Source organism: Vulpes vulpes, chromosome 9 (assembly GCF_048418805.1).
Source record: "Vulpes vulpes isolate BD-2025 chromosome 9, VulVul3, whole genome shotgun sequence".
Taxonomy (NCBI): domain Eukaryota; kingdom Metazoa; phylum Chordata; class Mammalia; order Carnivora; family Canidae; genus Vulpes; species Vulpes vulpes.
This window is the reverse complement of record NC_132788.1, coordinates 98,110,641-98,133,098: the sequence shown is the minus strand read 5'-3', so window position 1 is coordinate 98,133,098 and position 22,458 is coordinate 98,110,641. Positions and strand designations below refer to the sequence as shown.

Here is a 22,458-nt window from a genome sequence, read left to right as displayed (position 1 = left end):
GCCTTCCCCTGGTGGGGAACATTTGGGCGCCTGTGTTTTTGGTTTCACTGTGGAAGATGATGCCCCTGCAGAAGCAAGTGCTAGATCTTTTGTGCCATGTCCTAGGGGTGCTTTCCAGGGTGGCTTGCTGAGCACTGGTGCCATCTGTTCATTTGGAGCTGGGTAGCTTCTGGGGTGGTGCTGGGTAAGAGTTGGCCCCTCCTCTCATCAGCCAGACCTAAATTGCTGGGGGGGGGGGCATTCCCTGGGGGAGGCAGAAGGTTAATGAGGCAGAAGGAGCACACCAGGAATTGAAGACCATAAACTAGAGGGATGTGCCCAGAGCCTGAGGTGACTTCAGATCAGGCTCTGAAAGACAATAAGGGCTGAGGGAAGGGCGATGCTGGCAGAAGGAACAGCAGATGCAAAGGCCCTGAGGCTGGACAAATTAAGACCGAGGCTGAGTGTGGCCGCAGTGTGGTGGGTGATCTAGGGAAGTAGCCCTTGTGCTGGGACAAAAGGGAGCGGGAGCCAGATCACTCAGGACTTGCAGGAGGGGGAGAATCAAGTCCTTCCTTAGGTTCAAGGAGGAGGTGCTAGTTATGACAGGGACATGATCAGTCACGTAGCTGAGGACAGATTTCTGTAGCTGCGTCATGGAGAAGGGACTGGAGAGACAGTGGACAAGACCAGCCACAGGACTGGGTGGGGCGTTCTGGGGGCTTCACAGGGCAGTTGTCTGGGTTCAAGGGCGGGGAACTCCCCTCCCTCCATGAAGCCACCCTGTAACTGCTGGCTCTTGACCCTCCCTGTGTCCCACCAAGGTCCCGACCTCAGACTCTCCCCATGGGTGGAGAGTCATTCCCACAGAGGTACTGGGTGAGACCCCTCTTCAGTTGAGTACCCGCGGTTCCCCCAGACCTCCCTCTCTTAGCCTCCACAATGCTACCCTAGAGGTCCCCCACCCCTTTGTTCTCTTTCCCTCCACACACGGTCACGGTCACGCTGGCGGCTCCTTCTGAGCATCTCACACACAATGGAAAGTGTGTGGGGGGATGCGCTCCCAATCGTCCCCCACCCTGTACCCCCCCACCCGCGGTCCGCATCCTCCAGCCCCGCCCGCGCCGCGGAATCCCAGCCTCGGGACCCCACCCAGGGAGTGCATTACCTTTCAGGAGACGCTCCGGGCGGCCAGGGGGTGTGGGGGGGGAAGGGTTGGAGAGGGAGGGCTATTTTTAGAATGAATGGAAGAAAAGAGGGGGAAAAAAACAACAAAAAAAAAAGGGATGGAGGCTGGAGGAAGCCTCCTGGCTCCCAGAGGAAACCCCCTCATCCCAGGGCAAGGCAGAAGGTGGGTGGGGGTTCAGAGACTGGGCGGGTGGGGCTGCGGGGGGGGGGCAGGGGGCAGTGAGGGAGAACACGGAGGTCTGGGAGGGCCCCACTCCTCCTGGGGGGGAGCTGGAGGAGAACAGCAAAACGTAGCCGGCAGCCCCAAAGACCTCTGAGCTGGAGGGACCCCAGAAGTGGCTGCTGTCCACTCGCAAGAAAGAAAGAGGCTCCGAGAGGGGCCTGGGCAGGGCCAAGGTCGCGGGAGGGGCTGAGCCTTGCGCAGCGCCCCTTCCGCCATCCCCCCCCCCCCCCCCCCCAGTGACCCAAACCCCGGGAGCCGCATTCTTGTAATCTGGCGGAGTGACCTTCACAATCTCGCTGCCCAGGCCCCTGCTGTTCACGTTCTGCGGGGTCCCCCGAATCGTGCGGGGAGAGGGGAGACGTCACAGCCCAACAATGACATTAGATAAGTTTTCTGTGGTTGGTTTTGTGGTCACCCGGGTACCCCTCCCTCACTGGGACCTTCTAGCCCCAGCAACGTCACCTACTGCCTGAAGCCTCCGGGTTCCCCCCTGTACCTCCCAGGCCCCACGACCCGCTCAAGGTTGGGGGGTAACTGCCTTCCTTTCTCTCCCTGGCCCCGTTCCTTCCCCGGACGCCGGAGAGAGACCCGCATTTCTAGGCTGCTGGGGCGCTGGGCCTTGGCCAGGGGCTCCCCATCCCTGGGTCTCAGTTTCCCCATCTGTAACATGAACGTCGCGGGCCCGCGGCGGCCGAGGGTCCTCCCAGCTCTTGGAGCGTTCTTTGGGATTGGCTGTTCCACCCCTGCGGGGAGGGGGATTCCCTCCCCACCCTTTCTGGAGAAGCCTTGCGGGAGAGGGGGTCGCCCGGCGGCCGCCGCAGTCCGCCCGCCTCGCTCCACCGGGTAGGCGCCCCTCCCCGGGAGGCGGGGCGGGGCCCAGGTCGGCGGGGAGGGGGTCAGCTCTGCGGCGGCGCGCGCACACCCTCCCGGCTCACACGCCCTTGCCCGGCCGTGCACTTGTCTTCGCGCTCGGGCCAGGCGCTGGGGCTCCGGCGGCGGCGGCCGTCCCCGGCCGGTGAGTAGGCACCAGTGGGGCATCGGGGGGCGGGGGGGCGGTTTCAGGGCGGAGGTCCCAGCGGCTCCCCCCTTCTCCGTGGTGGGCGTTTCGGTCAGGGTTTGCCCCGACTTCGGGAATTCAAAGGGAGAGATGCGGGAGGGAGGGAAACCCCTTCCATCCCCCAACCTCCTCACCCCTACCCCCTCCTCCGCCCAACTCCTAGCCCCGAGTCACTCCCGACGCCCCCTGCAGACCCCTGTGAGGAGGGGGCGACCGTTCTCGGAATTTGGAATGCGGAGACGTCCTCCCACAGAGGTGAAGGTGGAGACAAGGGGACCCTCCGGGGCTCGCAGGGGTGGGAGGGGGGTGGGGGAGTGAGGATCGGATCCAATGCTCCTTCCCCTTCCCGGCCCCTCAGTGCTTCCCACTTCACGGCGTGGTGGGGATTCCCCCGGCTGGCCCACTGCAGAGTGGAAGGGAACCCCCCCTCCCCACCTGCCAGCCTACTGTGCGTGGGAGCTCCTGCTCTGCTCTCTTCCCTAAGCTCCACCCCCCCCCGCCCCCACCCCCCATTGACTGGGAAAGGGGCTGAGGCCAGAGAGGGTGAGCACTTACCCAAGGTCACCCAGCTGGGCAGAGAGGCAGAGAGCTGTGTTTGTGGTGGACTCACTAACCCCCAGAACTCAGCTGGTGGTGTCAGCTCTAGGGTCCTCTGCTCCCGGCGTAGAATGGTCAGGGTGGGGCTGAGGGCCCTGTCTGGAACTGAGTAGGAAGGGGTGGTCCCAACCCACTCCAGGTCTCTCCACCCTGCTGGAGGCCCGACTGAACAGACCCACTAACCCCTCACCTGGCTCCCTCCAGGTTCCCAGGTCTCTTGTCCCTGCTAGACCCTCTCCCCCCAGCCTCCTCTGGCTGCCCTAGACCTCAAAGGAAGTCTCGCTGATGAGGGGGAGATGGGGAGGGAGGGCAAGGGGTACTTCTAGAACTGGTAGAGTAACCTCCACTCTAACACACCGACCCACTGGGTGACCTTGGACATCTCCCTGTTCTCCCAGGGCTGGAGTTGGACTGAAACAGGCAGCCCCTGAGCTGCCCAGGGGGCCCCTGGTCCCACTCCAGACCCTCAGCAAGAGGAAGGGCAACTGGGACTGCCACTGCAGACTGTGTGTCCCCTTCAGTCCCATTCTAGGGTCGTGCTCCCTCTCCCCTCTCTACCATGGGGCTGCTCTGTGTCCTCTTTGGCCCCCTCCTCCATAGTGGGGCCTGAGTACTGAAGGTCTTTGGCAACAACCCAGTCCAGAGTGAATTTTTGAGGGAGTTCCAGACCCCAGGGGAGCTACAGACCAAGGAGGACTTGAGGGTGGCCAAGAATGTAGCTTGTCAATTCAGGGAGCCAGGGATCTCAACCTCCTTCATCCTTGCACCAGCCTGTCCCAGCCTCACCCATTTAGATCTTCCTGTGGTGAATGAATTGTGGGTAGGGGGAACCAGGAGGGCAGGACAGGGAACAGCATGAGGAAAGGCAGATAGAGCCATTAGTGTCCAGTGTCCAATGGAAGGAAGGGGGGTTTTGAGGGAGGGTGCCTGATAAGGGGTAGAAGTATGAGCAGGGGCTCATCAAGGTGCCTGAGCAGGGAAACATGGCCCCACTGGACAGACAACACCCACCACTGATCTTAAGTTTCCTTAAAACTTACAAGGCAATTCAGCTAGTCAGACAACAGATCTACTCTAAACACTATTGCAGTCTCGGAGCTATCTGCACCCCACCCTCCTGGGGTCGTGCCTCTACCCCATACCCCATGTCTGGTCCTTACAGGTCAAAGAGAGAAGAAAGGCAGCTCAGCCCCGTGCCAGCCAAGTGGTAATCCAGCAGGACTGAAAGGGACAGGCCCTTTGGTGGTGGCTCATCAGGGAGACCCCTGCACACCAGGGTGAGTGAATCCAGACTCAGGTATTGTTTGGGAGTAGAGGTGGCCCAGGAGTGGATAGAAAAACTGGCGATTTTTTAAAAAAGTGCCTACCTTTGATATCATACTAACAAAATAAAACAACAAAACAGCTATGCCTTCTAAAGCCCCCAGAGAGTGACTGTCTGTTTTCTCCAGTCACTGGTGATGGGGAACCTGCTCAGACAGGCTGGGTGACCTGCTTTCTGTCACATAGCCAGGAGGGGGGCATTGAGCCAGGTTGGAGGGTCCCCACCCCCATAGCCTCTACCACCCAGATTCTGTGGTCTTACTCCCCGAGACAGCTGTTAGGGAGCAGCTTCTTAGCTCCTTCTTTCCCCTGCAAACATTGGCTGGTCATAGTCAACAGTGAGCTCCCAGGGGGCAGGTGTGTGTGTGGGGAGAATGGAGGCAACAGTTCTAGATACGTGTGGTCATTTAATCAGTCAAGGAACACTGAGCAGGTATTGTGTGCCCTGGACTGGGTGCTACGGACATAGCACGGACTGAGGCAGGCCCAGATCAGTCCTTGTGAGACGTACTAGGAGGAAAATAAAAGATAGTGATGTGTTAGATAGAGACTGACAGGGGCAGAGGGACCTCTCCAGGGAGGTGACCATGAGCTGACACCTGAAAGAGGAGGAGCCAACCAGGTGGGAACTGGGAGAACAGCATACCAGGCCACAGGAACAGCACGTGCAAGGGTCCTGAGACAGAGATGAGTTTGCCATGTTTGAGGAACAGTGAGGAGGCTGCTATGACTGGAACAGAGTGAGTGACGGGGAGAGAGGACGGAAGATGAAGACAGAGGGGTCTGCAGGCAGGGACTGAGGTGAAGGAATGGATTGCAGAGCAGTGGGGAGCCAAGGAGGGTGTGTGAGCAGAGGAGAGACATGGTGGTCTGCTTTAGGATTCTCAAAAGCCTCTGTGACTACTAGGGAGCAGGGACTATTTGAGCAGGAGTGGAAGTGGCAGAAGGCCAGAGGGGAACCTAGGAGACAGCTGGGTACAATCAGGGATGGAGAGAGATGGGCAGATTCTAGGACTGAGCCAGGCATGGAGGATGGCCTGTGTGTGGCCAGGTTTTTGCCCAATGCTGAGGAACCATAGGGAGGGACAGGGGGAGGGGTTGGTCATGCCCTGGGAAATCTGGGAAACCATCCTGGAAGAGGTGTTCTTGCTCTTTGAGCTACGTCTAGAAGGGCAAGTAGGCGTTTGCTTGGTGTCTACCTGGAGTCGCGCTGACGGTCTAATTGTACGGATGCCGTGAGGGCCACCGGGAGCCACAGAGCACTCGGAATTAGAAGCAACATGATGAGATTTTAGCAAATAAAGATCTCTCTGTGGGGGCCTGGCAGAGACTGGACTGGAGCCCAAGAAGCCAGGAAGGCACTTGAAATGGTTCAGGTGCTGATCAGGCCAAGAGCGACTAGGAGCGTCCAGTGAGCACTTTTTGCGTACCTAGCACATTTGAGGGGGGTTAGCTGCCTAGCTCCTCTCACTGCCCTCAGAGGGCCCCACTGCCCTGCTGAGGTAACTGAGGTTCAGTGAGGGAGGGGCCCTTGCCTGTGACCACTGCCTGACTTTCTAGGGGTGCAGGAACAAAGGCCCACAGCCTTTAAACAATGGAAATGTCTTCTCTAGCAGTTCTGAAGGCCAGAGCCTGAAGTTCACGTGTGGGTAGGCCCACATTCCCTCTGGAGGCTCTAGGGGAGGGTCATTCTTCTTGGCTCTTCCCCTTCTGGGGGGCTCCAGGTGTCCCATAGCTTCTGGCCACATCACTCCAGGCTCTGCATCTGTCTTCACGTGGCCTTCAGCTGTGTGTCCGTGTCTGTGTGTGTCTTCACATGACCTTCTTATAAGGATCTGGCCATTGGGTTAAGGCTCACCCCAATCTAGCGTGACCACATCTTAATTTCACTGTATCTGCAAAGACCCTGTTTCCAAATAAGGTCACATTCTGATGTCCTGGCTGGACTGGAGTTTGAGGGGGGAGACTCTTCAAACTAGCACAGCCACACAGCCACACAGCAGGCTGGCCACACAGCAGGACACTGTGGCCCAGTCATGTCTTTGCCCCCAGGGCCTTTGCTGAAGCAGGGACAAAGGGGCATCCTGGGGTGAATTCAGGGGCAAGGATGGACAAACCTGGGGTCCCGTTGGATGTAGAGTGTGGCTGGAAAGGGAGAGTAAGTCTGGAGCCTTCCAGTCTGTGTGTGAGAAGGGAGGGGATGCTGGTGTCTGGAACGGGCCGCTGAATGGACAAGACAGCCCCAGGGGAGGTCCCCTGGTGTGGGTGGAATTGGCTCCTGGGCCTCAGCTGCTAGTGGGGAATCTATGCTTATGGTAGAGCTGCTTCCCTGCCTGCCTGTCACCCCCAGGCTCCTACCACCTCCTCTAGAGTAGGGACCGAGGGGCTGCCCCTGGTGACAACCACCACTCCGGATCCTCATTTCTCCTGTAGACAATATGCAGGGGCCAGTTGTATTTATTTATTGGCTTCAAGATCTCATTTTGCCTGCTGAAAACATGAGTTTGGGGGGATTCCGTGTGTTTTCTTCACCACGGTATGTCCACTTCAGGCACATGTCTTGTATTTAGGAGATGCTCAATAAAAACTTCTCTAAGTCCCTGAATCCCAGCGAGCCCAGGAACAAGCCTGCTGAGATGCCTGTCCCTTGGGCCTTCCTATTCCCCCTCCTGCCCCTACAATCCACAGAACCCTAGAGGGCTTAACCCTCCTTGACTTCCATTTGGCTCTGTCCTCACGCATGCATCCCTGCAGGTGGGACCCCTGCCAGGGCTTGACTTGGTCCTTCCTTCTGGCCACACTGGTCTCCCTTCTCTTCCCCATACATGCCCTCCTTGGTTCCACCTCAGTGTCTTGATCCTTGCAGTGCCCTCCACCAGATGTCCCCTTCTGTAGCTCTTCCAGGTCTGGTTCCTTAGCTGCTTTTCAAAGTTCCCTCTCCTGGGAGCCCTCCTAGGACCATCCCAAAGTCTCCCCATCTGTTCCTATCCTCCTCAACTTCATTGGATCTCTTTCTAGTATTTTTGTTTATCTAGAATTCTTACTGGTCCTTTTGTTTGGAGAGGGTTGTTGCCAGAGTTCTAGAAATTCAGCTCCAAGAAGGACAGGTTTGTATCTCAGACTCTGTGTTCCCAGCACCAGACACAGAAAAGGGGCTCAGTGGCTATATGAATGGATGAATGAGTGAGTGAGTAAGTGAGTGAAGATTTTCCCCCTACCCTGCCATTTCCACTCTCATGGGAGATTCAGGGTACACCCTCCTCCTGGGCAGCCATCTGTTAGGCCCAGGGTGGGTCTGGGATTTCTCAGTCCCTCAGCCCCTGTGAGGCTCTCCCAGGTCTCCTGCACCTGGACCCTTGGCCACTACTCTAGACTTGTGGCCCAGCCCTCAGGTCCCTAGAAGAGGGGCCTCCTGTTTCGCCACTACCCCATCTCCTGCCTGCTCTATAGGCCATTTCCTGGGAGTGTGAGTCCTGAGGGCATCCCAACTGACAAGTTCCTTTGTAGGCTCCTTGGGTGTTTCAGCCAACCATGGGCTGATAAGAGGCTCTGTCTGGAATGAAATCTCACCCCTGACCCAAACAACCTCAGCCAGCCTTGTCTCCAAGGGGTGAGATTCAAACTGGCAGGAGGGCAGACTTGAGTGGATGGTGAGCATTCATCAGGTCAACCATCCTAAGTTTAGCCCCTTGAAGGGGGTCCCCAATCCCTCAGGGCTGATGAGCCCAAAGGGGAAAGAGGGATCTTTCCAGAGAGAAGATGGGTACAGAACCTGCAGGGTGGGAGGCCTGGAGAAGCCTCCAGGGTCTGTGGCTGCTGCTTTTGTGAATATCTGGACATTTGCATGTTGGACTTGAACTCAAAAAGCATCAGATACTGCGAGGACTCCACAGAAGCCTGCACAGGCCGGAGTCAGCTTGTGAGCACAGTGTGAGTGCTTCTCATGGGGCAGGGATCTGCATAGGGGCAGGCTCTGGTTGGCAGGGGTTGGGGCACTGAATGCAGTGCAAGGATATGTGCCAGGTCCCGAGGGAGATGTGGGTGGTTCCATCACTACTGTGCTTTAGAAAGAGCCCCCAGCAGCTCTTTCTACCCTGGGGTGGGGGGCTGGTGAGTGGGTAGGTGGATGGAAATACAGAAGGCATAGCTGCTCTTAGAGTATGGCTGAGAATGCATCCATTTAGGGTTCCCGCTCATGGCACCCCTGCGGACGTGGCAGGGCATGAGTGGTCCCCAGGCCTCCACTGCCACCACAGCCAGGCCTTCAGGGTGTCCCCAACAGGCTGCGATGAGAAAGAGAAGTCTTATCTGCTGACCCCAGGCCATCACCTGGCCCTGCTCAGCCTCTTCACTGGCCCATGAGATCAGCCCCTGCCCAGGCAGGCATCCGATCACGTATTCATTCAGTCTAGCTATTTTCCAGACACCATAGGGGAAACAGATCAGCCACCAACAGGCAGTGACAAGCAATCAGATGCTCCTGACCCCGTCCCAAGCTCAGAGCTGGGAAGAAAACAGTGGGGGCCTGGGAGAGAGATGAGGGGTCAGAGCTGGGCTTAGTCACTCCCAGCCAGGCAGGGACAGGGTGAGGCCTAGGTAGTTAGGCAGTCTGGGGGAGGAGGAGGAAAGACGGCCCCATGCCACACACACACACACACACACACACACACGTCCCGTCCCCATCCCCAAGGTCCCTTCCAGCCATTATTAAGTTGAATGAATGAGTGGCCCAAGGACACCCTCTGTGCCAGGAGAAAAGAGCATGGTTTTGGACACCCCCAAAGCAGGCTTCTGCTGGCCTGGCCTTCCTAGTATTGGTGGTAAGGGTTAGAAATGGAGGTGGGTGCTCAGTCCCAAAGAGGCCCATGGCCTCTTGAACCCATGGCCCTAGCAGGCACCCCCTCATCTGCTAGGATCCCCCATGTCGGGGTTCTAGGCACGCACCACTGGGCAACATCCTGCAAGCAGGATGTCTGAGGAGGTCATTTCAGGAGGGAGGTGTCCAGTCGCTTTTGCAAAGTTATCCCCTGCGCATATGCGTGTATTTGAAGGGTTGAGGGATGGTTGGAGTTTGGAGCCCCGATTTTGGAAAGGGGGTGGCTAGGAGTTAGCGAGAGCTGTCGGGGGCGGGAGTTGTCGCTTCGCTAAGTAAGGTCCCCTCCACTGAGCCCCTCCGGAGAACGAGTTTGAGGACCAGCTGAGCGCTGGGGTCTGAAGGGGGCTCCCGGGAATGTGGGATCTTTAAATGTAGGCGGGGCTTGCGGGGTCGCCGAGGGCGGTGCCAACCCGGACTCGACCAATCGGCGGCGCCGCCCGCGTCGCGCCGCCCCCTCCTCTCCCGGCCCGGGCGGGCGCTCGCCCCCGGCCGGGCCCGTGGACAGGGCGGCGGGGGATGCACCCGCCGCCGCCCCCGGCCCGGCCGCCTCCTGGCCCCGCGCCCGCCGTCTGCTGCCCGCCCCGTCCGCGGCCCCGGCCCCGGGCGCCACGCGAGGGTCTGCGGCCGCGCGGGACCCTCTCCCCTCCAGCCTCTTCTGCCCGCGGGAGCCGAGCCCTGCAGGTACGGGGTGGGATGGACGGGAGCGCCCGAGGAGGGGGGCACGTCCCGGAGGGGGACGCGGTTTGGGACAGGACAGAGGGTCTCCGTAGGGTCCGCAACCCAGAGGACACGGAGGGGGGGAATGTGTGTATGTGCACTGCCTGAGTGAGCGGAGATTCACGGACCCCCCATTCCGGAGGGGGAAGGTACTGGGTTCACTTTGGCGGGGGTAGAGCAGTGAGTCTCTAAACTCCATAGATACGATGGGGGGAGCTCTTGGGGTGAAGGCAGTGACCGGGGACTGACTTGGGAACCGGAGGGAGGAGACGCTCACCACTGGCCTTTAGATACCGCTGTCAGTCGCCCCTGCCGGGGCCAAGGAGCCAGGTCTCCCAGCTGTCCCTGGACAGACGCTGGGGCACTGCCTCGGCTGTCCTGGAGGGCAGGGCTGCAGATGTAAGTGCTGGAGGCTGGGGGCCAAATGGGAGATGCTGATGGAGACGGGTCAGAGTGGAGGGTCAGAGTGGAGGGCGCTGTTGGAGCAGCCATGGGGAGGGCAGGGCAGGCTAATTGCACCCCGCTGACTGCTGGCAGGTTCTTGACTGGTGGTGGTTGGGGGGAGGGGGCGCCAAGGGAATTGGGCAGTCACAGCCTCATGTACCCACTTCCGGGCCACTCAGGGGTGGAAGGACAAGTGGATCCTGTCGACCCTGCAGAGCTAGTGCTCAAAGAGTGCTGATGGGGCTGTCTTAAGGTCTTTACCCACTCTCCACGGGGACACATGCTCCACAGCATGCCGCACATCCTGGAAGGTTGTGCCATGTGCTGCTCTGGCCATGGTTCCTCAGAGTGGTGGGGTGGGCATTTCACCCCAAGGGGGCTCTGCCTTGGAGAATGACAGACCATCTTCTTCTGGTTCAGCTCCGAAGGACGGATTGTGGCATTGGGCAGCAGCACCACCACAGGCATACCCACAGCCACGTGCTAAGCATTTTCTCTGTGAGATCTCACATCCATCCTGGCTGCTGACCTGCTGCAGGGGGCACCAAGTTATCCCTTTACTGAAAGAGGCAGCTGAGGAGGGGCCAGTGACTTCATCCTGGCTAGGACGCCCAGGGGTCCCTCTCAGGCGGCCACTGCACCAACTTGTCATTGGTGAAAGGGCTCACTTGAGGAACTCTGGGGTCTGGCCAGATTATATTTCTGTTGGGTGGGAAACTTTGGAGGAGCCAGCTGCCCTGTTCCCTGCCACCTGCCTACCCTTTCTCATTCCTCAAGAGCCCCCAGGGGCCCCATGCCCCAGGGGATGGTGTGAAAAGGGGGCTCGGCTCATCCTCCCATCTCAGCCTTCAGTGAACAGAGGTCTCATGCCTCAGACACATTAGGCGGTTTTGGCGATTCTAGGGACCCTCAAAACCAGATGTAGCCCACAGGGTGTTTCTAACCTTTTAGAATTCATTGGTGAATCCAGAGCCTTCACCCAGAAAAACACACCCTTTCATAGACACCCAAACCTTGGCCAGAGTTTCGGAGGGGCTCCTGGTTCTTTGGGAATTTCTGAAGGTCCCAGGGACCAGCTTTAGGCCCACTTGCAGTGGGGGAGGGGAAGGCAGACATGGGAAGGTATGGGGTCTCTAGTTGCCTGGGCCCTCTGGTCCCACCCAGACTTGCAAATGTGGGCTGCCCCCCTTCTATGGAATCTCAGGGGGGCCATTCTGTCCTGTGTCCTCTGAGGTCATGGGAAGGGTCAGACACCTACCATGCCTGTGTCCTGAGCTCTGTGGCCCCTCAAGGTCAGGGCCAGGCTGGCTCCCATCCCAGATGGTGGCCAGATGGTGGCTTGTCAAGAGGGAACTTGGCAGATCCTGCCACCCACTGCCCCCCGGGTGGGACCAACTTAGTCCTTGCCCTTCCTGGCTTTGTGACCTTGGGCAAGGTGCTAAACTTCTTTGAGCCTTGTCTCCCATCTGTAAAATGGGAGCAGGAATGCCACTGGTCTCACTGAGTGGCAATGGAGATTCAATGTGATGGTTCTGATAAAGAGCCCAATAAGCACACAGTAAGCGCCAGATGCACATTAATGCCAGAGGCCCTGGGAAACCTCCCCCTCCTTCCCCCTCCTCTCTCCCTCCTAAAAGCCACCTGCACCCATCCCCCCAACTCCTTCCTGCCCAGGGCACCTTAGGACGAGGCTGCCAGGCAAGGAGGAGCATGGCGGACACACGGCTGAATTTGGCCTGTGCGTCGGCCGGCTGAGTCACATCCCCAAATTGCATCTTCATCAGTGCGTTTTGGAAGGTCGTTTACAGCACCCCCACCCCCTCCAGGCTGTGTCTTCCAAGCCACTTGCCTCTCTTGCCTGTGCCCCTGAGCCCTGGGTGAAGACCTTCTGCACTCTCAGGAGAGATGGGAGGAGTGGTGCCTGGGGTTGCCCCATCTCCTGGGTGAGAGCAGGGTCTGGGATTCCTGCATGTGTCCTGGTGACAAGCTCTCAGCCCTACCTGGCAGCTGCTGGACCCGCGAGTGGCAAGCAGGGGCCCCAGCACAGGAGGAGAGTGGCACCTGAATGCTCATGAGGGTGGTGGCCGAGAGAGATCAGGGCCAAGGTCAGCCTTATAAACTGTGAAGTACTGGGCCTGCAGTAGACCAGTCCATATGAACCATGAAGCATCAGACCTGTGTGAGGCCAGGCCTTAGGAACTGAAGTGTCAGGCCACAGGTGGCCGCGGGCTGGTTGATGTCGTGGATGGGTATGGCGAAGGAGGGGACATGTTGTAATACTCATGAGGTCACTCTGCCATGGAAGGAACATCTCTTGTGCTCCTGCTGGGTGCTGGTACCAGCGCCTGGGGCCAGTAGTGAGCAGGACAGATACTGTCTGGGTGGGGTGCCAGACAAAGGGCACAGGTAGGTGATCCTGTGATGCATGCGGTGGATGCCCTGGCCAAGGTGCCCTGTGTACTGCTTGGTAGCATGGCTCATCCTGATGGGACAGTTTCTGGGTCTGTCACCTACAGAGTGTGGGGAGGCACCCTGTCTGGGCACACAGCTCTCTCCTGGGCCTGGAACATGGGGCCCGCAGTGCATGCCAGGGGACAACACTTGGCCCACTGCCTACCACTGCCCTGCTTGTTGGGAGAATCTCACAAGGCAGCCCAGTCTAGAATCTGCCCTATAAGGAGATGGCCCCTTCACAACATGTTGCCTCAGTTTCCCTATCTATGAAACCTGCCAAATTCTAGGACCCCCTTTTTGGGGGTACAGTGAAGCTGATGGAAAAAATTTGTGAGGACAGAGCCTGACATGTAGTAGATGTTCACTAAACATCAGCTTGTGGGAGGGGGAGTTAGCGGGGGTGAGGTAGGGCAGGGGAGTGTCTAGCAAGTTGCAACCCTGGCGAGACTCCAGGCAGCCTCATCATATATGTGTCACTATCATCAGGGTCTTTGTTCTTGAACATGATGCCGGAGGACACTGCCCTTTCCAAGGGCAGAATCCAAGGATGTCGGGGCAGTTCTGGTGGGGAGACCGAGGCTGACCTGAGGTCACAGCGCCAGGGTGAACACATCTCACAGGGCCCTACAGAATCCGCTCTGGGATCTTAGAGCTAACTACCGGGTTGCCACATTGGTCGTGGAATCTCTTTGGAGATCGCAGACCTCCTTCCACCCAGGCAGGAGGGAGCTGGGGGGCTCTGTAGCCACAGCCATGGTCCTAATGTCCCCACACTGATGTGTGTCCAGGCCTTTGGACAGCTCTAGGGGAAGAACTGGAGGCTCCGTAGGGTGAGATTAACTTGTCCAAGAGCCTAAAGGTCAGAAGGAGTCAAGCCTGGTTTGGAACCACTTCCTAACCACACACTTATGCAGCCTCTGGTCCTCCCAGGCAAACCTGCTGGTAGGTTCTGTCTCCAGACATTCAGAAGCATTTATGGAGTGTCAGCTATGTCCTAGGCATTGTTCTAGGTACTCTGAGACAGAAAAACAGTGGGCAGAGTTTCCGTAAGAGGGTTTTCCAGGCAGAGGGCATAGCAGGTGAAAAGGCCCATGGTAGGACCAGGCTTGTCAAGATCTGGTGATGAGGATGCTTATGTGGCTGGAAGGCAATGACTCTGGGGAGAGTGAGAAGGTTGAGGTAGGTAAGAGCCAGACCCCAGAGGACCTAATGGCCAGACTGAGGAATTTTGGTTTTTATGCAACGACCCTGGGGAACCTTGGGAGGCTTTTTGAGCAGGGGAGAAATGTAGGCTGACTTGGGTATTTCTGGGAGGCTGGTCCATGTGTTAGCCCTTCTGGGTTCAGGGCTTCCTGAACCTCAGAATGTTTTGGGGTGGTGGCAATGGTCCCTGGCCCTCTGGTCAATTGGCAAGGCCCCGCCATGACTGTGTCCCTTATGCCCCCCAGGTCAGCGCAGGAGCCCAGTCACTGAGCCATGCTGGGCCCCGGGTGGCCTACAGCGAGCCCAACCCCGGCACCCACATAGTCATGAACAGCCACAGCCACAATGGCTGTGGGGGGCGGCCGCTGGGCAGTGGGCTGGGTGCCCTGGGCAGAGACCCTTCAGAGCCCGAGGCCAGCCACCCCCCCCAGCCCCCACCTGGCCCAGGCCTCCAGGTGGTGGTGGCCAAGAGCGAGCCAGCCCGGCCTTCACCTGGCAGTCCCCGGGGGCAGCCCCAGGACCAGGAAGAAGAAGAAGACGATGAAGAGGATGAGGCAGGCAGGAGGAGGGACTCAGGGAAGACCCCAAATGTGGGCCACCGCCTGGGCCATCGGCGGGCACTCTTTGAGAAGCGGAAGCGCCTCAGCGACTATGCCCTCATCTTCGGCATGTTCGGCATTGTTGTGATGGTGACCGAGACGGAGCTGTCCTGGGGGGTCTACACCAAGGTAGGCATGGCCCTTCCCGTCGGCACTCCAGGGAGTCTGGAGTCTGGGCCCACCTGGCTCCCCACTGCCCCTTGGGCAGGGCCTCAGGGACCACATTGGCCCCGGGAGAAGCAGGTGGAGGAAGCTGGGTGGGGGGGACCTGGAGGTGGGGTCGGGTGGATACCAGGCCTCCCATTGTGTCCACCTCCTGGGAGAGTTAGGCTCCAGCCCATTCCTTCTGCCCTATACCAGGAGGGCACACACCCTGGCTTAAGGTGGGGAAAGGGGGCTGCCCCCCAGGCCAGGCCCAGTACAGAAGAGCCTCAGAGAAGGTCTGGGCCACAGAGCCTGGAAAGAGCTGCTGCTTCTGAGAGTCGTCAGGCTGGGTTATGAGCCTGGCTGTGTGTCCCCTCATGCTGCCCAAGCGTGTATGAGGATAGAGAGAGATTGGGGCATATCAGCCTGTAAACTATGAAACAGTGAAGGTGGATGAGGCTAGGCCTTATAAACTGTGAAGTCCTGTGCCTACGTGAGGCCAGGCCTTATAAACTCTAAAGTATAGGCTAGCCTTGCTGTCAACCCAGGCCTAAGGAGTAAGGTAAGAGCATAGCCTCCTTAGTGGAGAGCCCAGGTGGGGGGTCAGGAGGGCTGCCCACCCCTCAGCATTCTTGTCCTCCTGCCCTCTGCTCTCTCTTTCTGCTCAGGAGTCCCTGTACTCATTTGCACTCAAATGCCTCATCAGCCTCTCTACAGTCATCCTGCTGGGCCTGGTCGTCCTCTACCACGCCCGGGAGATCCAGGTCAGTGTCCAGCTGGCCAGGGCAGCTCCCCTCCGTGTGTCCCAGAGATCCCTCGACACCAGCCACCTGGGACCCTAACCCCCTAAAATGTAAAAGGACCAGTAGTCTCTTTATAGAAAAAAGAAAAAAGACCTGTGAAGACACGCCCTTTAGATCCCTCTAAATTTCTTTGGAATGCCTGTCTGTGTTTTACTTTTCACTGATTATTTGGAAGAAAGAAAAAAAAAAGAACAGTAAGGGAGCCGGAGGTAAGCTGGGGTATGGCACATGTAAGTCGCCTTCACGGCCCTGGGGCCTTCCGAGGGTTTACAACCTTGGAAACCAGTGTTTGTAACACCAGGCTTCTGTTCCTGTTCCATCAGACCCTGGACTTGAAGGATTTATTACATGTCAGGGAGTTTGTTCTCCTATTTCAGGAGTTGATCGAAACCTCAGTGGGCCCCAGAGAGCCCAGCTCAGAGCACGTTGGGCACCTGTGCCCACAGTAGGCAGAGATCGCCTGGGGGTGCCAGAGGGTGTCAGAGCCGGCTTCTGAGTCTGGCCTCTGACCTCTGAGTTCAGGGAGCCCTGGTGTGATGGAAGACAGGTGTTGGAAAATCTTGCCTGGGTTGCATCACCCACAGATATCCCTGGGGACACCCAGGGTCTGGCACGAAGGAGGGGCCCTGGATGTGCCTGGGGGCAGTGGAGGGGACTGTGATATGTGAGTTGGGAGGAAGCAGTTCCTCAAATAGTGCAACTTGGAGATACCATATGACCCAGAAATTCCACGACATCCAAGAGTGATGAAAACCTACATCCACAGGGAGCTTATACACGTGTGTGCATAGCAGCCCTATCCACAATAACCAAACAGCAGAAATAACCCAAAGCAGGTAGTGCATGTCCTGTGTCCTACAATGAAATAGGATTCAACCCTTAAAAAACGAAGCCCTGGGGCGCCTGGCTGAGTCAGTTAAGCATCTGTCTGACTCTTGGCTTCAACTCAGGTCTTGATCTCAGGGTCATGAGATAGAGCCCTGACTTGGGCTCTCTGCTCAGTGTGAAGTCAGCTTGAGATTATTCCCTCCTTCCTCCCCCTCTGCCCCCTGCCCTGCTCAAGAATAATCATCTTGGGCTCTGGGGACATCTGGGTGGCTCAGCGGTTGAGCGGCTGTTTTTGGCTCAGGGCGTGATCCCACGGTCCAGGATTGAAGTCCCACACTGAGCAATCTATAGGGAGCCCACTTCTCCCTCTGCCTATGTCTCTATCTCTCTTTCTCTCTGTGTCTCTCATGAATAAATAAATAAAATCTTTAAAAAAAGAATCATCTTGGGCTCTGTGCTCTAGCTTCCGAACCCCCTGGGTTGGCAGTGTTACCCCCTTGGCTCTGGGTGGTGACCTTTTATGACTGCCTTCTTCAACTCAGTATGTTTTCAAAAGGTTCTTCCGAGTGGTAGGAAGTATTAGAGCTCATTGCTTTTTTTTTTTTTTTTAAGATTTTATTGATATGTGGTGCCTGGGTTCATCGAGCTCAATCGGTTAAGCGACTGCCATTGGCTCAGGTGGTCCTGAGATCGAACCCTACATCGAGCTCCCTGCTCTGTCCCCACTGAAGCCTGCTTCTTCCTCTCCCTCTTCTTTTTTTTTTTTTTTTTTTTTTTTTTTATGATAGTCACAGAGAGAGAAAGAGAGGCAGAGACACAGGCAGAGGGAGAAGCAGGCTCCATGCACCGGGAGCCCGATGTGGGATTCGATCCCGGGTCTCCAGGATCGCGCCCTGGGCCAAAGGCAGGCGCCAAACCGCTGCGCCACCCAGGGATCCCCTCCTCTCCCTCTTCTGCTCCCCCTGCTGTGCTCTCTCGCTCCTTCTGTGTCAGATAAATAAAATCGTTTTTAAAAAAAAGATTTTATTTATTCGTTTGAGAGAGAGAATTGGGGGGAGGGGCAGAGAGATAGAGAGTCTCAGGCAGACCTTGCTTGCATCCAGCGTAGAGCCTGAGGCAGAGCTCTATCTCACGACCCTACCATCATGACCTGAACCAAAATTAAGAGTCAGGTGCCCCTGGATGGCTAATAATATTCCATTGTGTGGAAGGACCTCATTTTGGTAACCCATTCATTCATAGATGAACAGTTGGGTGGCTTCCACTCTTGGCAATTGTTCGTGTACAGGGATTTGTTCCCATGCCTGTTTTCATTTCTCTTGCGTATATGCCTCGGAGTGAGATTGCTGGGTCATTGGTCACTCTGTGTTTTTCTTTTTCCAGAATGCCTGTTCCACATTTAATTGGAATTGTGGCTAACCCCCCCAAACTAGGGAGTTTCGCATCTGAGGCCGTGTTTCTCATAAAAGCAAAGCTGGTGGGGCTGGGGTGGTGGTGGGGGTGGTTCTTGGGCTGGGGTCTCGTGGTGGGGGGCAGAGGCATGAGTACGAGACCCACCACCACTGCCTGTCCCCCGCCCTCCGCAGCTGTTCATGGTGGATAACGGGGCAGATGACTGGCGCATCGCCATGACGTGTGAGCGCGTGTTCCTCATCTCTCTGGAGCTAGCCGTGTGCGCCATCCACCCGGTGCCTGGCCACTACCGCTTCACGTGGACGGCCCGCCTGGCCTTCACATACGCGCCGTCGGCGGCCGAGGCCGACGTGGACGTGCTGCTGTCCGTCCCCATGTTCCTGCGCCTCTACCTGTTGGGCCGCGTCATGCTGCTGCACAGCAAGATATTCACGGACGCTTCCAGCCGCAGCATCGGCGCGCTCAACAAGATCACCTTCAACACGCGCTTTGTCATGAAGACGCTCATGACCATCTGCCCCGGCACCGTGCTGCTTGTCTTCAGCATCTCCTCCTGGATCATCGCTGCCTGGACCGTGCGAGTCTGTGAGAGGTATGTCCCTGGCCCCAGTGACCACCTCGCCCACCCCTGGCTCCAGAGCCCCAGGGCTCCCCCGGCCATCACACCCCCACACCCTATCCCTGGGATAACCCCCCACCCGCACCCACTTCCTGGCCTCAGCCCTCGAGCACAGCACCCTCATCCCTGGGACTCCAGGGGGTACTCAACCCTTACCTCAATCCACACCCCTCTGGGGCCTTGGCTCTCTCCCCCTGGGTAGGGGGGGTCTTGTGCTCCTCCACTGCGAGCTGCTAACCTCTGACCTCTGGCCCAGGGCAGTGGAGGCAGCAGGAACAGGATAGCTCCCAACTGCCTGTTTCCCCCCAGTTTAACCTGCTCTCCTTCTGCCCTCTGCCCGCCCCACCGGACTGTAGGGAAAACATGTGAGTCCTACCCTTGGCCAAGCTGTGTGTACAGAGCTGCTGCTGTCCCGCCCGCCAGGAATTTAAGATTAGCTGCCACAAGGGGAGGGCATAGGGAGGTGAGGTGGGGTGGCTGCCACCAGCCCAGAGTCCCAGCAGGGCCGGGGCAGGCAAGTTTGGAGTCTGGCTGAGGACAGCAGGCAGCAGGCTGCTCTTGGGCTGTGTCCACTGGGCATCCTGGAGGTCCTTGTGTCCAAGGCCGGGGAGGGTTTTGTTTGGGCAGTGGACCTTGGGGGACTTGGACATCTCCTCCCAAGTGTTTAGTGGGTCTGGGGTAAATAAAAACCGGCCCGGCCTTTAGTACCCCTCCCTGCATGGGGTTGGTTCTGAACAGCCCTGGAATGTGCAGACCATCAGCCCAGCTTACAGATGAGGAAACAGAGGCTCTGGAGCAAAGGGACACTCCCAAGGCCTGATTCCTGGTCAGCTCTCTAGACCTGCAGGGTGCTTCAGGAAAGGGAGGGTCTCCACTGGGCCTCTCAGAGCATGGGAGTACCTTGCCTGGGAAGGAGCCTCTCCTACCTCATGCCTCGCTGGGCAAGGCCCTGGAAGGGTGTGTGGCAGGTGGTACTGGGACTGGGCTTCCTGGGTGGGGGTTGGGGGGTCCCTGGGCTGGACCTGCCCCCCAGGGGCTCCAGTCTTCATCCCTTTAAGCCCCCCTCCATGGTCCTTGCCTCAGCCTGATGTGGGGCTCATAGGGATGAGGGCCCAGCTCTTGTTGTCATCGAGCCTACCATCTCGGGACCTGACAGGGTCTCCTTGGACTCCTGATATACCACCATGCCAGTGTCCACAGCCCACCCCCCAACCCTGTCAGGGCAGGGTCAGGATTGTGTTCTGGGGAGTGAGAGGGGGTATTCCTCATCAGGAGTCCTTGAGGTGCAGTCTGGGTCATTGTAGGGGTCCCCAGGTTGGGGCAGGGAACGGGGCAGGACCGGGGGGGCAGCCAATCCTAAATTCTGAGCTCTCTGATGCTGCTTGAAGCCCCCTCGCCTGCCTCGCTCCGCCCCTGTGGCTCTGTCCCATCCCCGCCCTGCCTCCCGCATGCCCCCCACTCCCTGGTCCTAGGTAGTCCTGGGGGGTCCCACAGCCATCACCACAGCTCCAGCCAGGCCCAGGGCTCCCCTCCCCACTGCTGGAGGGCCTCCCTCTCCTCTTGTCCCCTGGGCGTGGGGTGCTGATCTACTAAGAGGGGGAGGTCAGGGAAACTTGGGGCTCAGGTGCCCCAGTGAAAGATGGGGTTCAGTCCCAGCTCCCCTGGAATGGCCATCTGGCCCCCAGGGCTGGGCAGAGACTCCCAAACATCAGACCTGCTGAGGTCTCCATCCCTCCCACCCACATTTGGGCTTCTGTTGCCTTCCCCTCTCTAGGCCCTGACTCCAGTCTGGTCTGCCTGGAGCAGCTCCCCTGCTCCCCAGTTCCCCTGCCCTGCCACTGCCCACAGAAGAGGGCCCACCTTCTCTGTGCCACCTCAGTTGACCTCTAACCTTGAAACACCCCCCCACACACACACTCAGGGCCTTAGGCGTGGGAAGGAGTCCCCTGGAAAGGGCTCCCTGAGCTGGAGGGGCTTTGCAGGCTGGGGGCAGGGCTGGCGCAGAACCTGGCACTGACCCTGCAGACCCCCAGCCTGGGCTGACCCTAGGTTGACTTGTTTCTGACCCATGTGACCAGGTTCCCAGGGCTGGCTGTGACCAGGGACAAAATCATGTCCTTTGGGGCCTGCCCCAGACCCAAAGGTTAGCCCTGGGTCTCCCCAGGCTCAGATTAGGGTAACTGGTGCCACCCCAAACATACTGACTTCCCTTTTTCTCCCTAGCCCTGCAGTCCTGCAGTCCTCCAGCATCCTATGTCCCTAGTAGTCTTCTCCCCACTCCCACCCCACATGGGGCCCTGCTGGCTGGGGGAGTTCTTCCTGGGGTCTGACCTGAATCCTCACCTCCACTCCCTGCCGCTTCTGGTACCCGTGGCCACCTGTGTCTGCATCTGTCTGTGTGTCTGTCTTTGGGAGAGGGCTTGTGGGCACACGTGTGGACATGTGGACCTACCCTCACTTGGACCGCTCTGCCCCATAGCCAGGGCCTGGGGACAGAGCACAATCTGGGCAGCAGCTTGGGGTCTGAGTGAAGGGAAAATGTTGGAAGGAATCCTGGGAGGGGAGTGTGGGTGCCCTCTGCCCTGTGGTACCCTCGGGAGGGTGCTAACCACCCCCTTCTCCCTGCCCCAGCAGTGGAGCCTTTATTACTTGGAGCCCTCAGAGTGATCAGCAATTTGCAGTGAGGGTCCCCCCACGCTGGTGGACCCAGGGCCCTGGTGTCCCAGTGCTGCTGGGCCCAGGGCTGTGACGAAGGCAGAGAGACCAGTGTGGACTGACTGGGCCTTCCCCGGCTCCCCTCAGGTACCACGACAAGCAGGAAGTGACCAGCAACTTTTTGGGGGCCATGTGGCTCATCTCCATCACCTTCCTCTCCATCGGCTATGGTGACATGGTGCCCCACACCTACTGCGGGAAGGGCGTGTGTCTGCTCACTGGCATCATGGTAAGGGTGGGGGGCCCTTGCATACCCTCTGCTGAAAGGCAGCTTACCCTACTGCGAGCTATAATGCATCAGAGTTCCTCCTTGTGTCATCCTGCCCCTTCGCTTCCCTCCTCCTTACCTCTGCCATGACCTCAGAATCTGCACCATTGGGCTTCCTGGAGGCATCTCTTCTTGGCTTCTTCCAGCCCTGGGTATGTAGCTCCTGTGGTGCCCACAGGGCTATATGCTGTGGTCCACTCTTAGCACCGAGTTTTCTTTGCCCTTTATTCTCTGCAGCCTGCTGAATTCACACCCTTGGGTCCAGGCCTAAGGGCTTGATGCTTCCATGCCTCAGTTTCCCCAGCTGTAATCAGTGCCCACTTCTGCTCGTTGTAGGGTTCAAGTCTTTTCCTTTATGTGAATGCTGTGAACACCCAATCAACACCCTCTGGGTTGTGCCATCACAGCTCAACTCCCCCCATCCTTGCATGACTATTGAGGTATCCCAAGCACCCCATGGAGCCACCATGGTGTGAAGTTTGTTTCATGTGACTCAGTGGGCCCTGGCAGCACCCCATCTCCCCAAAGACTCCTCAAGGCCAACTGTGGGTGAGGGCAACCTTTGACATTGGGTATCTCCTTTCCCTGATTCCATCACCAATTTTCTTGCTCATCCCTTCCTTCTGGAACCTTCTTTCTCCAAACTTCCACCTCCTTCACAAACACTTCACCATGTTTTGGATTATGAATTGTTGAATGCACGGTCTCCTACTCCTCTCCCCAGCCCCCAGTGAATAACATGTTCATTTGTGAAAATCAGTGAACACCAGTAGGCCAAAGAAACCAACCTGATCCCACACCAGGTTCGACCCCAGGCCACTCCTTGGACTGTGTCCTTCCTTTTCTCCACACAGAGAGATGAATTCTTGGGAAAATAAGACACCATCCCGACAAGTTTCCTTTCATCCCGCAGACGGAGGGGTTGTCTTGCTGTGGCTTTGCCCATCCTGTTTCATGGCTTGTGGATTGCTCTCAGTTGTCACTATCTCCCAAAGGCCCGTGTCCCCT

General features: G+C 58.0%; 1 protein-coding gene across 5 annotated transcripts in view; it reads left to right on the top strand.

Annotated features, from left to right (window-relative positions):
* Positions 1–2,198: 2,198 nt before the first annotated feature.
* The window catches only part of KCNN1 (potassium calcium-activated channel subfamily N member 1), a 31,183-nt gene continuing 10,923 nt past the window's right edge, over positions 2,199–22,458 (top strand). For 2 of the 5 annotated variants that reach the window (XR_011994445.1, XM_025989648.2), the window contains exons 1-5: positions 9,738–9,924; positions 14,307–14,789; positions 15,473–15,568; positions 18,022–18,440; positions 21,270–21,411. Coding sequence is in view for 4 of the 5 variants with exons in the window: in XM_025989648.2 (XP_025845433.2) it covers positions 9,760–9,924; positions 14,307–14,789; positions 15,473–15,568; positions 18,022–18,440; positions 21,270–21,411 (1,305 nt within the window). In the remaining variant the exon portion in view is untranslated. Of the gene's footprint in view, positions 2,406–2,610; positions 2,703–4,206; positions 4,322–9,731; positions 9,925–14,306; positions 14,790–15,472; positions 15,569–18,021; positions 18,441–21,269; positions 21,412–22,458 lie in introns of those variants that run through there. The other 3 variants (XM_072721252.1, XM_072721251.1, XM_025989646.2) reach the window with 3 other exon arrangements.